Genomic DNA, 13,989 nt, shown 5'->3' on the forward strand with positions numbered 1-13,989 from the left:
CTGGAAGTTGAGTTCCATCACCAGTGGCCAAAGATTTAATCAATCATATCTATGTAACGAAGCCTCTATAGAAAGGGGGTTCGGCGTTTCCTGGTTGGTGAACACATGAGATACGGGGAGAGTGGAGCGCTCGGTGAGGGCACGGGAGTGCCATGCCCTTCGCCACAACCTGGTCCTCTGCATCTCTCCCATCCAGCTATTCCTGACTTACAGCCTTTTATAATAAACCAGTAATACGGTAGGCAAAAATGTTTCTTTAAGCTCTGTGAGACAAATTAGTAGCACCCAGTGGGGGTGGGGGGGGGTTGTTGGAGCCACTCGTCTGTAGCTGGGCAAGTCAGAAGCCCAGTGGCAACCTGGACTTGGGACTGGTGCCTGAAGTGGGGTGGGGGGCATCCTATAGGACCGAGCCTTTAACCTGTGGGAGCCGATCGTAAAGGTAAACCGTACAGCACCCAGCTGCTGCCGGGGAACTTGTTACCGAGTCCAAGCTCCTGCCACTCGTCGCACGACATGCCAGTAAGTCACTAGATGAGGTGATGGGGCAAGGAAAGCGACTCTATTCAGAAAGCCAGCAGACTGAGAAGATGGCAGACTGTGGCCTAAAGCACCTTCTTCACTTAGAGCTGATTTCAAACTGCTTTTATATTAGGGAAGGGGAGCAGGAGGGGCTGAGTCCAGGAGGTGACGATCCACCTGACATCCGGACGTCAGCAAGGGTCTGAGGAGGGTGGCGACACTCCTGTCCACGGCTAGTTGACTGCAGTCATTTTGGGAACCTGGGTCTGGCCAAGATGGTCCCAAAGTGCTTGACAATCCAGCCGTCATTTTTGTACGTACATTATCTCCTCAGGGAAGGGGAGTTTTTCTGGGTAAGGGTCTGGTTGCACCAGCCGTAAGTCAAGCAAAATTCCTTTTGATGATTAACAGGCCTACGTGCAGGGCAGCAGGGCTGAGCAGAAGCTTTTTGACCCAAAGATTAAGGCAGCAAAGGAGACAGATACAATCTAAAGGCGGAGATGACAAGCCTTTCACTCTCTTACAAATTGATTGGTAGTGTTGGAAAACTCACAAATCGGAATTGGGTACAGAATTATACTTGTCTACGAAGACCTTTCCCACCACTTCTGTGAGGACTTAGTGTGCGGGCACATTATCCAAGCCTGGCTGGCACGCGGCCCCCGGGCCCCGGGCTCCCAGCTCAGACACACTGGCAGTTGGAACCTGCAGCAGCCCCCCAGGGGCCGGCGTTCCCCAGCTCTGTGAGAGGAACAGCTGCTTCAGAATCTCTGAAGCTACCTGTGGAAACAGCTTCCTGACCCTGCATGAGGCTCTAAACTAAATCCAAATCAGAGGTTGTGGAGATTTCCATCGTGTCAGCTGAGGTTCCTGCACCAGAAAGCCTGTTCTGCTGGGCTGCCTGAGACGCCCCCCCTACACCACCCACGCCGAGTTCCAGGCGGGTGAGGCCCCCTGGGCTCCCGGTGGGCCCCAGGCGGGTCCCCTGACAGGCCGCCCCCTGCCGCAGGAAGCTGTCAGCCTCAGCTGGATGCTACAGGAGAGTCTTAGGAGAGAAAAAAAAATCTCACACAGATGCATGAAACAAATCGGGGGTTTTATTTACATAACAGGGCAAGAAAAGGATACAGAAGAAGCCTCTTGGTCAAGCATGTAAAGGGACTCAGTAGGGTGTGGACCTTGACATTAAAAAAATTAATTGAAAAGAAAAGGCAAAAATATAGGCTGCAATGTGGGTGCCCTGCCTCAGGGGAGTGACCGACAGCTTGGAATTCATCTTTTGTACACGTGAACTGGGCTCCCAGGACAATCCCCGTGAGGTTTGACTTCCAAAATTTCTGGGTTAATTCTTAGCTAGACTTCAAGAATTTCAGGGCCGGATGTGCTTGACCTTACAGTGCCTCTATTTGGGGGGTGGGTGGGGAACGTCTCGGACAGGCCTCAACAGCTCTGACCCTTCCTGGGCTCCCACCCCAACTTCCCCGAGGAGACTCAGCGGCTTCTCAGGCAGCACCGCTGAGCGACGGGGAGGGGCGCCTCCAAGCACAGCAGACTCCCCAGCCCTGTCTTCCTTTCCTGTGACCAGCACGCTGCACTTCCCTGACTCCCACTAAACCAGGCTCTGCTGTCTCCAATTCCACCTCTTCTTTCCGGGACTCCCAGCGTGGCCAGGCAGGCTATGATTATCTGGCTTGTGTGGAAATGTGCCATTCTCAACTTTCATCATTTGAGCTGAAACAAGACCATCTGTTTTCTCTTTTCCTCACAAATAGTAATGATGCAGGAACTGGATCCAAGTTCATCTCCAAAACGTGACACTGAATTTAGCCTCACCCTACAGAATTCTCCTCCACGCATTTCTGCTTCTGTCAGCCTGTCCGTCTAACTCACCTTCTCTGTGTCCTGATGCCGCCTGACTGGGCTTGACTGGTAATGCATGAGCGTGGAGGCCTCCTCTGCATGGCCTGAGAAACCTCTTGGGCAGCACGTAGGCATCACCACAGACCCCACAGACTGGTCAGCAACAGCTATTTGGGACTTCTGGATATTCTGGAACCAAAATCAGAACAGTGGCTATCCTGGAGGTTGGCAGAGGGACACAGTAAGAGGGACCCCCTCTTTCTTTCACCATCCTGTCCAGTGGTCCAGGGGCAGGCCACGGGTCCTCTGGGGAAATGTCCAGCCCAGGACCATGCCTATGATAACCTTTGAATCCACGTGAGATGAGGTCAAACTGGGCAGCACAGAAGAGGAAAGGATGTTACAAGGCAGACAATATAAGCTCATGAGCCTCAGGGGGTTTGCAAGCAACAGCTGTGGCCCCTTTGGCCACCAGCTTCCCCTGGCCCCTACTTGGAGTCAGAATCGCAGCCCACCTAGATTTCCCAGTGCTGGGAGGCCAACCTGGGTCCTAGCCTCTCTGGGCTCCCACTTCTCTTGGCCAACATCCATCCTGTCTTACTTCTACTTCCTGCACGCCTGTCTCCTACTTCCTGGTTCCTTCTCTAAATCACACACTGTCCTTTCCAGGTGTGGCACCTCCCTCTCTTCCAAGGCGAAGCACCCCTCCTCGTCCTGACATGAAGGAGCTGATGGTGCTCGGCAGCTGGGTCAGGAGGTCCACGACATCAGCCAGCCACATGGGTGCAAGCACGAGGCAGGACCAGCCGGGCTGGACTGGGCACACAGCCCTCGGGAGCACTCCCTCAGCCAGCCTCTCCCACCCACCCTGCCTGCCTCTGAACTCGCTGCTCCTCAGAAGCATGAAACTGACACCGTTTTGAACTTTCAACAGTCACAACAGATCATCAACACAGTTTTCCAAGCAACCTCATCTTCAAAGAGATGTTTGCTCCGTCCTTTTTCTCAAGCCTGTAATTAAATTCCTGGTGACAAAGGGGTGGAGGAAGGAGATGGGGACATGCCTTCGGAGACAACAGCTCCCTTGCTGCCCTGGAGCTGAGGTAGGTAAGCGCCATGAGCACCCCACCAGCCTAACTTTTTCTGGAACAAACAGCAAATCAAGTTGCTCACATCCTTTTCTCTCCCCCAGTCACCACCCCACTACTCACCCAGCATGCTCTTATCTGCCAAGTGCTTGCCCCCACACCAGCCCCGTGCTACCTTCATGTGAACGCCCCCGTGCTGGCAAACCAACCTGAATCCCAGAGCTTCCACCAGCCTAATTCTCCGCAGGACTGTCCACCAGAGCCCCAGATGCCCAGAGTCGAGAAGAGCTCAGCAGATGGGCAGGGGTGTCTCATTCATCACACATCCAGTTCAACAAAGACAATTTTTTTTCCCAAGTATGTTGTGAGTTCAAGTCTGAAATGTTCCTGTATTTGCACCGGTCCCCGAGCAGAGGCTTCCCCCGTTCTTGCGGCGTCTGCCTCAGCAGATCCCACTAGCGGACGAGTGACACCACGCTGGTGGCTACCCCAAATGGGGCGGAGTAGGCCGCAGCGAATCCCTGCAGGCCGATGACCAGGTAGCGGCACCCTTTGGTGATGACCTTCCCGACATTCTGTTTTTAGGAACAGAAGAGAAAAGCAAAGGTTAGATTAGGCACCGTTGTAATCCCTCACGCACAGTGGTGACATACGTAGAGAAGCAGTTTGCCTCCTTCTCCTAGGGCAAGTCAGCAAGTGCCGAGGTCTCCGTGTGCCTGGGATCTGACACCCACCTCCAATGTAAGAACATGTCCGGGCACAGAACAGGAGCCTTCCCCTTGCAAAGTGCTTTCAAGCACTTGCACGTTTCCAGATAAATCAGAGATCTTCCGGAAATAGCAGTGAGGCTGCTAGTTCCAAAACCAAACTAGTTTTTTTTTTCTTTTTTAAGGTATTGCTGATATACAATCTTATGAAGATTTCACATGAGCAACATTATGGTTTCTACATTCACCCATATTATTAAGTCCCCCCCACTGCAGTCAATGTCCATCAGTGTAGTAAGATGCTATAGTCACTACTTGTCTTCTCCCTGCTATACTGTCTTCCCTGTGACCCCCCTACATTATGTGTGTTCATCATAATGCCCCTTAATCCCCTTATCCCTCCCTCTCCACCCACCCTCCCCAGTCCCTTTCCCTTTGGTAACCACTAGTCCATTCTTGAGTTCTGTGAGTCTGCTGCTATTTTGTTCCTTCAGTTTTCCTTTATTCTTATGCTCCACAGATGAGTGAAATCATTTGGTGCTTGTCTTTCTCCGCATGGCTTATTTCACTGAGCATAATACCCTCTAGCTCCATCCATGTTGTTGCAAATGGGAGGATTTGTTTTCTTCTTATGGCTGAATAATATTCCATTGTGTATATGTACCACCTCTTCTTTATCCATTCATCTACTGATGGACACTTAGGTTGCTTCCATTTCTTGGCTATTGTAAATAGTGCTGTGATTAAAAATAGGGGTGCATATGTCTTTTTGAATCTGAGAACTTGTTTTCTTTGGGTAAATTTCTAGGAATGGAGTTAGTTCTTGGGTGAAATCGTATTTCTATTTTTAGTTTTTTGAGGAAGCTCTATATTGTTTTCCACAATGGTTGAACTAATCTACATTCCCACCAGCAGTGTAGGAGGTTCCCCTTTCTCTGCAACCTCACCAGCATTTGCTGTTCCTTGCTTTTTGGATGTTGGCCATCCTAACTGGTGTGAAGTGATATCTCATTGTGGTTTTAATTTGCATTTCCCTGATAATTAGCCATGTGGAGTATCTTTTCATGTGCCTTTGGCCATCTGAATTTCCTCTTTGGAGAAGTGTCTGTTCAGATCATCCACCCATTTTTTAATTGGGTTATTTGCTTTTTGGATGTTGAGGCACATGAGCTCTTTATATATTTTGGATGTTAACCCCTTATTGGGTATGTTGTTTACGAATATATTCTCCCATACTGTAGGATGCCTTTTTGTTCTGCTGATGGTGTCCTTTGCTGTACAGAAGCTTTTTAGTTTGATGTAGTTCCACTTGTTCATTTTGCTTTTGTTTCCTGTGCCTGAGGAGATGTGTTCAGAAAAAATTGCTCATGTTTATATTCAAGAGATTTCTGCCTATGTTTTCTTCTAAGAGTTTTATGGTTCCATGACTTACATTCAGGTCTTTGATCCATCTCAAGTTAACTTTTGTGTATGGAGTTGGACAATAATCCAGTTTCATTCTCTTATGTGTAGCTGTCCAATTTTTCCTACACCAGTTGTTGAAGAGGCTGTCATTTCCCCACTGTATAGCCATGGCTCCTTTATCATATATTAATTGGCCATATATGTATGGTTTTATATCTAGGCTCTCTATTCTGGTCTGGTTCATAGGTCTCTATTGACCTATGGGTCTGTTCTTGCACCTGTACAAAATTGTTTTGATTACTGTGCCTTTGTAATAGAGCTTGAAGTTGGGGAATGTAATATCCCCCCAGCTTTATTCTTCCTTCTCAGGATTGCTTTGGCTGTTTGGGGTCTTTTGTGTTTCCATATGAATTTTAGAACAATTTTTTCTAGTTCGTTGAAGAATCCCTATTTTGATCGGGATTGCACTGACTCTATAAATTGCTTTAGGCAGGATGGCCATAGTTTTGTTTTGCTTTTTAAACCAAAGCCCCGTCTCCTTCTCTGTTCCAGCTAAGATACTGGACATCTGAAGGCTGGGTCAAGTTTTCCTTCATTCGTCTTATCTGAAAGCCCACCCTGCCCTCCTTCCACCTCCAGGGCATCGTGTCCATCCACACAGGTGCCTCTCAAGACCCTGCTGTTCTCTGCTGGAGCCACAGAGTTCTTCCACTACAACAGTGCACTCCTTCAGAGTAAGGGCTGGGCCATGCTTTCTGGGTATCCACTCCTCAAGGACTGGTGCTAGACAGGGGGCACCCAAGGGGTTCCAACGGACTTGCAATGGAAATAAAATAACAGAAAAAAACAAGCAAACAAAAAAAACAATGGCTGGCATTGCATATGCTATTGCATCTCTCCACCTCCCACTTCTGTCATTCTTAACAAAGTCAGGGTCCATGTAGATGACCTGGTCCTCATCATACACCTTGCTGCTCAGCCCTCTGACTTTCCCAGCTCTGAGAACTGCTTAATATTGCTGCTTTCACTTAGAATCCCTGATCACAATCACAGAGCAACACCTCCTGGAAGCCTGCTCTGTCTGTCTAGTAGGCTGTCTGTCCCTCTCTCCCAGATAATACACCTTACCTTTTTCTTTCTCTCATCCCTAACACACAGAAACAAACACAGTCTCCATACACTCCTTCGATGATCCCAGTCGTCTTTCAGGGAAAAGGTCAGAAGTCATTAAGGAACCTGTTCCCCTGCTCACCATCTGCAAACCACAGCTGCCCTGGCCTCTCCCGCCTCGCGCTCTTCCCCGGGGCCGGCCCCGTGACGCCTGCCGTCGGTCCCTCTCTCACCATGCCATTGGCTTTCTCTCCCCCCGGCTTCATCATTCGCCTCCTCCCCACTGGATCATAAGCTGACACGTGCTCAGGATCCCCTTGATTCCACATCCTCCTCTAGGTCCTGAGCTGGGTCTCTGCCCTCCTTCACGTCAAGCCAGCGCACAGCTGTCCCCACAGGCTGCCTCCACTTGCGCCCTTCCTAGTCCCTCTTACTCAGCGCCTGTCCCCCCGTCCAGCTCAGCTTAGTCCTGACCAGCTGCAGCTTTCATGCTGCCCAATCCAGTGGGCAGTTTTCTGTCTTCCCTGATCCCTGACCTCTTGGCAGCTTTTGACACACTCCGTGAAACAGTCATTTGGCCCCTTTGACTCCGTATTTTCTTTGTTTTCTCCTACCTCCCAGGCAGCTGGTTCTCAGCTGTCTTTACTGGATTATCTCTTCTATCAAACCAAAATGCTGGGGCTCTTCAGCCCTCGTTCCTGGGTCTGATTCTCTATTTTTTATTCCTTTGCCTGGTATCTCACCTTCGGTGATCTCATTCATTTCCAATATGTTAACTATTTCCTGTAGGCCAATAACTCCCAAACTTGTATCTTTGGTTCAGACTCAAAGACCAAACTCTCCACTTGAGGTCTCGGGTCTTTCACACAGACAAACCCTCAGAAAACACACTCCCTGAGTACCAAACAATTCCCCCAACTTGGACTGGCTACTGGTCTGTTCCTGGTGGCCTGTGGCCATCAGGCTTCAGTAAGAAAAAGCACTGAGGAGTCAGGTTTATCCATGATTATACCTTTGGTAAGAGGCGGAGCTGACATTCAATCCCAGGGAGACCTCATCTCAGGGCCTGTGTCCTCAGTCCCGTATATGCTTCCCTTTGTAGTGAAGGCAGTATGTAAACTGACTGTTACCCACCTGTGGCCTGGGCTTCAATTCCAGTGCAAGCCCTCACTTACCCTTCCTTGGTCGCAATTTCCTTACCAATAAAACAGGAATATTTAGAAACCACTCCACTGGTCTGTTAAGAGGATTAAGTGGGTTTATGTAAGGAAAGCCATCAGTGCCTGGCACAAACGAGAGGCAGTGTGAGTGCCCACATGGCAGCTATGCTAATTGTAAAGTAACACCTGCCTCTTTTTATTGCATAGTCATTTAGGTTTATGACAGTAATATTTAAATCTAAGATACTTTGTTAGCTGTTCATGAAGGTTTCTTAAGTGGGTGCTTTCCTGTGGTTTCTGGCTTACCTCAGCTTTTGGTGGGCCTCATGGTAACAGGAGGAGGGTGGGGACTTGGCGCACGTTACTGAATCCCAGCAAGCAGGAAGGGCCTGGTGTTTCCTCTGCTACCTCTCAGTCTAAATGGAGAGACTGGGAGAGCCAGGTAACTTCTACGAAAGGATGATGGTCAAGAGCATCCTTGATAAGCAATGCCACCAGAATCATGGGTAGCCTGCATTAAACTCGACAGTTTTGGTATGTGTACCTCCATTTTCCTTGGCCTACTTTTAAAAACCGCTTGTCATTTCATCTTTGGATTTAGAAAAAAGAGGTACTAAAATAGCTCATTAGTTGAACACTGTCAAAACACAGATTTGAGAAATGTGATGCAATGAAATGTAAAATTACCTATCAACGACCATTCCTGTGTCATTCCAGGGAACAGATTTGAATTCTTTGGTTTGAATAGACCTATCAACCACAGTAATCTCTCAGAGATATTCTGAGGTATGGGGAGCATGGCGGAACATGGCAAGCTGAATAATGCCCCCCACCAAATGCCCATGTCCTAATCCCCCAAACCCGTAAATATGGCGCCTTATCCAGCAGAAGGGATTTTGCAGATGTGATCCAATTAAGGATTTTGCAATGGGGAGATTATCCTGGGCCAATCATTATAAGGATCCTAGTATCTTTATAAGGATCCTAACAAGGATCACAGTCCCTAAGATGGGATGCAGGAGTCAGACAGATGGCAATACAGAGACAGAAGCAGACAGACAGACAGACAACTGCCCAGGCCACGCTGCTGGCTGTGAGAATGGAGGAAGGGGGCCTCTGGAAGCTGGAAAGAGCGAAGAGACAGGTTCCCTCAGGGCTTCCAGGAGTCACCAGCCTGCCGACTGTTCCTCAGGAAGGCATTTTTGGACGTCTGGCCTCCAGAGCTGTAGGAGGAGACATCTGTGTTGTCCTAAACCACTGCCTTTGTGATAATCAGTGACAGCAGCCATAGGAAACTCATACAAGGAATGAGGTTTTCTGGCGGTTCCTAGGTATTCAGTGAACCCCGAGTGATGTCAGGGACTCCCCCACCTTCCAGCTTCAGAAAGGAAACCGGCTCTCCCAGAGATCACTTTCCCTGAATATCAAGATCAAGACTCCAGTTGTGAAATTTGGTCAGGACCCAGGCACAAAGCTAAGGGGGGCAGTCAGTACACAAGCTGAATTTTTTCCGAGTTAGAGCTCATTAAAAATGAATCAGAATAAAACAGAGGTACGGGGCCTCGCCTCCACCACCTTAGATAATAGCCAACGGTTAGGGAACCCTTGCCGTGTGCCAGGTGCAAGGTATCTGCGTGAATAAACTCCTCACCACAATCCTAGCATTATTCCATGCTACAGAGGAAGAAGCTGGGCATAGCCCGAGGTCACCCAGCTGGTGGCGGCCTGGCAGGGCTGGCACCCGGCAGGCTGGCGGCACTTCCCATGTTCTTACCTACTACTTAGAGCCTGGGGACATTTTTCTCCCTCTTGAGCTAAACGTTAGTCCACCACCCATACGTCGTCTCTCCAACCCTGTCCTAGCTGCCTGATTAACAAGCTTTCATTTCTTTCCTCATTCACACCTCCCCTGTGGCTCTCAGAGGTGATGCGAAAGGTGGCCTCTTCACCTAACCTAAGTTTTGGGGTTAGTTCCCTCACCCCAATTCCTCCCTCACCCCAACTGTTTCTGCACAAGCAGGGGCCAGGTGGGATTCCTGCCTCCCAGCAATGCGACTCTCTACCTGCTAACTTCCTTAAACTCCTGTTTTCTTTCCTGCAAAATGGGGTCTACAGCTTTCCAAGGCTGTTGAGCAGATGCAGAGAGACCTCACATAAAGTGCACAGCAAAGCCCCCTGTAGCCGGTAGCAGCACAGGAAATGTATGTTCCTTCCCCTTCCCTGCACCCAGAAAGCAGCCCTTGAACAACAAGGCACCATGTGAGCACTAATATGTTACTTAAAAACCAACTGGGAATGCTGAGCAGCGAGAGTCCCAGGCACACAGCCTTCCAAGCCCGTGGCCTCTTTCCAGGCTGAACCAGCTCAGCACACGGGGGCGACCCCAGGTCGGGGCCACCGGCAGCAGGGGACGAGAAGCCTATCTTCCACAAGTCACAAAGGCCAAACACCTTTCTCTGAACTGAAGCAGGAAGGGGCTCCAGGGAAGGACTTGAGAGGTTAGCCGACGAACGGGAACTTCACTCGTCCTTGAAGGAAAAGCCATTTGGGAATCATGTCCAGTGTTTGCGGGTCACTCCTCATCCCACTGGGCCCCAGTAAGATAAAATGTCACCTGATGACTAAAGCTAGGACGATACCGCCCCACATTTCTAGCTGAGTGGCACATTTCCTGGCTGTTCTCATGGACTTTCAGCAAAGAGGGATGGACTAACTTCCTCCTTCCACGCTGCAGCTTAACTGGCTTCTCAGTGGCCTGGGAGAAAGTGCAAGCTGAAGGGCAAAAAGGGTGCGCCCGACCTAACAGGACAACGTCCCCTCCCCTGGCCTCCTGCGACTCGTGCGTGATGCCGCAGCACTATCGCATGGCCACATCTCAGCGTCCACCATCCCCTCTGCCTTGGGTGGCACCCCTTCTCTATGTGGAGTGAAATTTTTTCATTTTTTTAAATTGAGAAATTCATATAACACAAAAATTAACCATTTTAAAGTAAACAATTCAGTGGCATTTAATACATTCACGATATTGTGTAACCACTGCTTCCGTCTACTTCCAAAGCATTTTCATTGCCACGGAAGGAAAAGCCAAACCATGAAGCAGTTGCTCTCTCCTTCTGCTCCTCCCTGGTAACCACCAACCCACATTCTCTCTCTCTTTATATTGGCCTATTCTGGATATTTTATATAAATGGAATCATATATACATAGATGACCTTGGCTTCTTTCACTTAGCATAATGTTTTAGAGGTTCATCCTTGCTGGAGCAGGTGTCAGGGCTGCGTTCCTTTTTATGGCTGAACAGTATTATTCCATTGTCTGTACCATTGAAAAGTCTCTACCACGTTTTATTTATCCATTTATCACTTGATGGGCGCTTGTTTCCACCTTTTGGCTACTGTGAATAATGCTGCTGTGAACAAGCGAGTGTTTGGGTGTATGTGTACATACATATGTGTATTTGTTTCAGCTCTTTTGGGCATATACCTAGGAGTGGAATTACCAGATCATCAGGTCATTCTCCATTTAATTTTTAAGGAACCAACAAACTGTTTTTGACAGCAGGTGGACAATTTTTCCACCAGCAATTTATGAGAATTCCACTTTTTTCTACGTCATCACCAGCACTTGTTATTTTGTTTTTGTTTGTTTTTTAAGTCACAGCCATTCCAGTGCTTGTGAATACTATATCATTAACCTGTGAAACCTCTACTCATCTTTCTGTGCCGGGTTTGCATGTCACCCCTAGGTGAAAACTTCCCTGACTTCACAAGCTCCTCCCTGAGGATTAGCCATGGCAGTGCCCTCACTATGCCAGCATGTCCCTGGGGGGCTGCAGACCTCTCTGCAGGCAGGGCTGCCTGGTATCTATTTGTGTGTCTTTGGTGCTCCCCACAATGCCTGGTTCATAGTGAAGGGCCCAAAAGACAAGTGCCAGCCTCTGAGCTGAGATTTCCACATTATCAGGTCACCAGCCGAGAGGCACACGATGGCTTCTTTGTGCTCAACTGAGACCAGGAAGAGGGTGGTGAGTCCTAGCATGACTGAACCGGAAAATCCCAACTCGATTGTTTGTATTGGGATGTGCCCACTGCCTGTTTGTGTACTGACCCCAAGCTGCTGACACACCTTTGAAGATGTTAACCTAAGCTGCTAGGTATGGAGACTGGATGGTTTTAGATCTGCTAAGAGGTAACTGGAGGAGACAGATAACAGGACAACACATCGGGGCAGGCCCGTAGTTTTGGCCAGGACACACGAGTGTTGTGATTTTTGTCTAGGTGGCCTTGTCCAGCCCCACTGAGCAGTGAGGCAGCGGCTTGAGTGCTTCCAGGCAGAGGAACCTGGGAACCACCTCTGGGCTTTGATCTCCAGGCAGCAAACTGCCCTTTTCTCCATATCCATATTCCTATTCTCTTTTCCCCTCTCCCTCTCTCTGGTCCCCAGTCCTGCAGCCACAGGGCAGCTGGCCACAGAATGCTTGCAGGCCCGAGTACACAGCTGGCTCGGAGATGAGAAAAGGAGATTGAACAAGCGCTCTCAGGCCGTGGACAGAACCATGGGGATATTTGGGAGAATGATCTCAGCTGGCGGGACATCCTGGAGAGAATGCTGCAGGGAAAAGATAAACAGGGCTGCAACTCCCTGCCTTCCTACTGGGGCACCTTCTACAGGTCACCGAACCCCGCCGGTGCCTCAGTATTGGCATCTGTAAAACAAAGACACTGATTTCTGTCCCACCAGCTATACAGGGAGTGTCAAGACACAGCTAGGGTAAGAACCACCTTGGTGAGCGCCCCTTGGGGATGCTGGGAGCCAGCCAGCAGCCGGCGGCATGTGGAACGGTGCCCCGTAAAGCTGGGATTTAGCTTCTATCATGACCTGCAACTTACTGTTCCCTCCCGTCTCAGCTCACAGGCTGAACAGACTTCGGGGCTCTAGCAGCGAAGGCTGGCGAGGCGGTGGGAGTTGGGGGCAGCCCGGGGAAGCCGAGCGCCGTGGGACGGTGACCGCTCCTGGCCTCGGGCGGGGCAGCGGGGAGGCGCGCCCCGCTCGCCGACCCGGGGCAGGGGCAGGGGCGGGCGGGCGCGGGCCCCTACCTTGCCGTACTTCTTCAGCCTCTGCCGGTACTTCTTCCGGGGCTGCTCCTCGGGCGCGGACTCGGCCAGCGGCTCGTAGCGCTCGGGCAGTACGGCGAGGTGCACCCTCCGCGCGCCCCGGGGCCCCGCGCCCTCTGCGGCCGCGTCCCCCAGCTCCAGGAGCTCCAGGATGGGGGCCGCCTCCTCGTCCCGCCTCGCGCGCCCGCGGCCACGGGGCCCGCCGCGCAGGAGGCTGCCCGCCGCCTTGCTTCGGAGCTGGGCTCCAGCCGTCATGATGCCGTGGCCCCTCTGGCGAGAGCGGGGGCGGGAAACTCCAACCTTTGCTCCCGGGCCACGCCGGCGCCCCGGCCGCCCGCCCCAGTCCAGCCCCGGCCGGGGGACTTGAGGTCGCAGCGCCCCCTGGCCATGGGGCCCGGGACTGCGGCAGCTCCACGCCCCGGGCCTCCGCTCAGCCCCACCGGGCCGCATCCCACCTGCCTGCCAAAGGTGAGGGATCCCCCGAAAGCTCAGGGCCCAGTGAACAGGAACACACGTTCAACCGCACTTGCAGCGGAATAAATGAACCCCAAATAATGAGACTTCATTTGCCATGTTCACATTGGCAGAGATGATGAAATAATAGTAATGACCATACTGCGTGCTGCTGGGAATATGGTGAGAGTCATGGGGTTACAATATTCACGGCATGCAAATGAGGACAGGCTTTTGGGAAGGCGCTCAGAAAATATCAGAAGTCCTGAGAACGGCCATATCTTTCTAGATGCTTATCTGAAGGAAATATTAAGAAATGAAAAACAGCGTGTTCAAGGTGTTAATCACAGTCCAACTCAGTGAAAAGCTGGAGCGAACCAGCGGGGATGGGCAAACGAAATTCTAGTGCAAGCACATGATGTCATGTGATGTAATTAGTAAAATCACCATTTTCGGGGATATCAGTCTGGAGGTTAAACTGTACACAGTGAATCTCAACTTGTCTGGGATGCCTAATTTTCTTATGTGGGTAAATGTCTTTTAATTATTGGAAACATAAAATTAAATATAGAAT

At 50.4% G+C, this 13,989-nt stretch overlaps 1 protein-coding gene across 1 annotated transcript; it reads right to left on the reverse strand.

The window, feature by feature from the left end:
* Positions 1 to 1,596: 1,596 nt before the first annotated feature.
* C19H1orf115 (chromosome 19 C1orf115 homolog) lies at positions 1,597 to 13,518 on the reverse strand. The gene is made up of 2 exons (XM_036932254.2): positions 12,945 to 13,518; positions 1,597 to 4,042 (listed from the first exon to the last, which is right to left on the reverse strand). The coding sequence occupies exons 1-2, from the start codon at positions 13,410 to 13,412 to the stop codon at positions 3,923 to 3,925; spliced, it is 588 nt and encodes a 195-aa protein (XP_036788149.2). The 5' UTR covers positions 13,413 to 13,518; the 3' UTR covers positions 1,597 to 3,922.
* Between the last annotated feature and the right edge of the window lie 471 nt (positions 13,519 to 13,989).

The sequence above is a fragment of the Manis pentadactyla genome, chromosome 19, assembly GCF_030020395.1.
Source record: "Manis pentadactyla isolate mManPen7 chromosome 19, mManPen7.hap1, whole genome shotgun sequence".
Lineage (NCBI taxonomy): Eukaryota > Metazoa > Chordata > Mammalia > Pholidota > Manidae > Manis > Manis pentadactyla.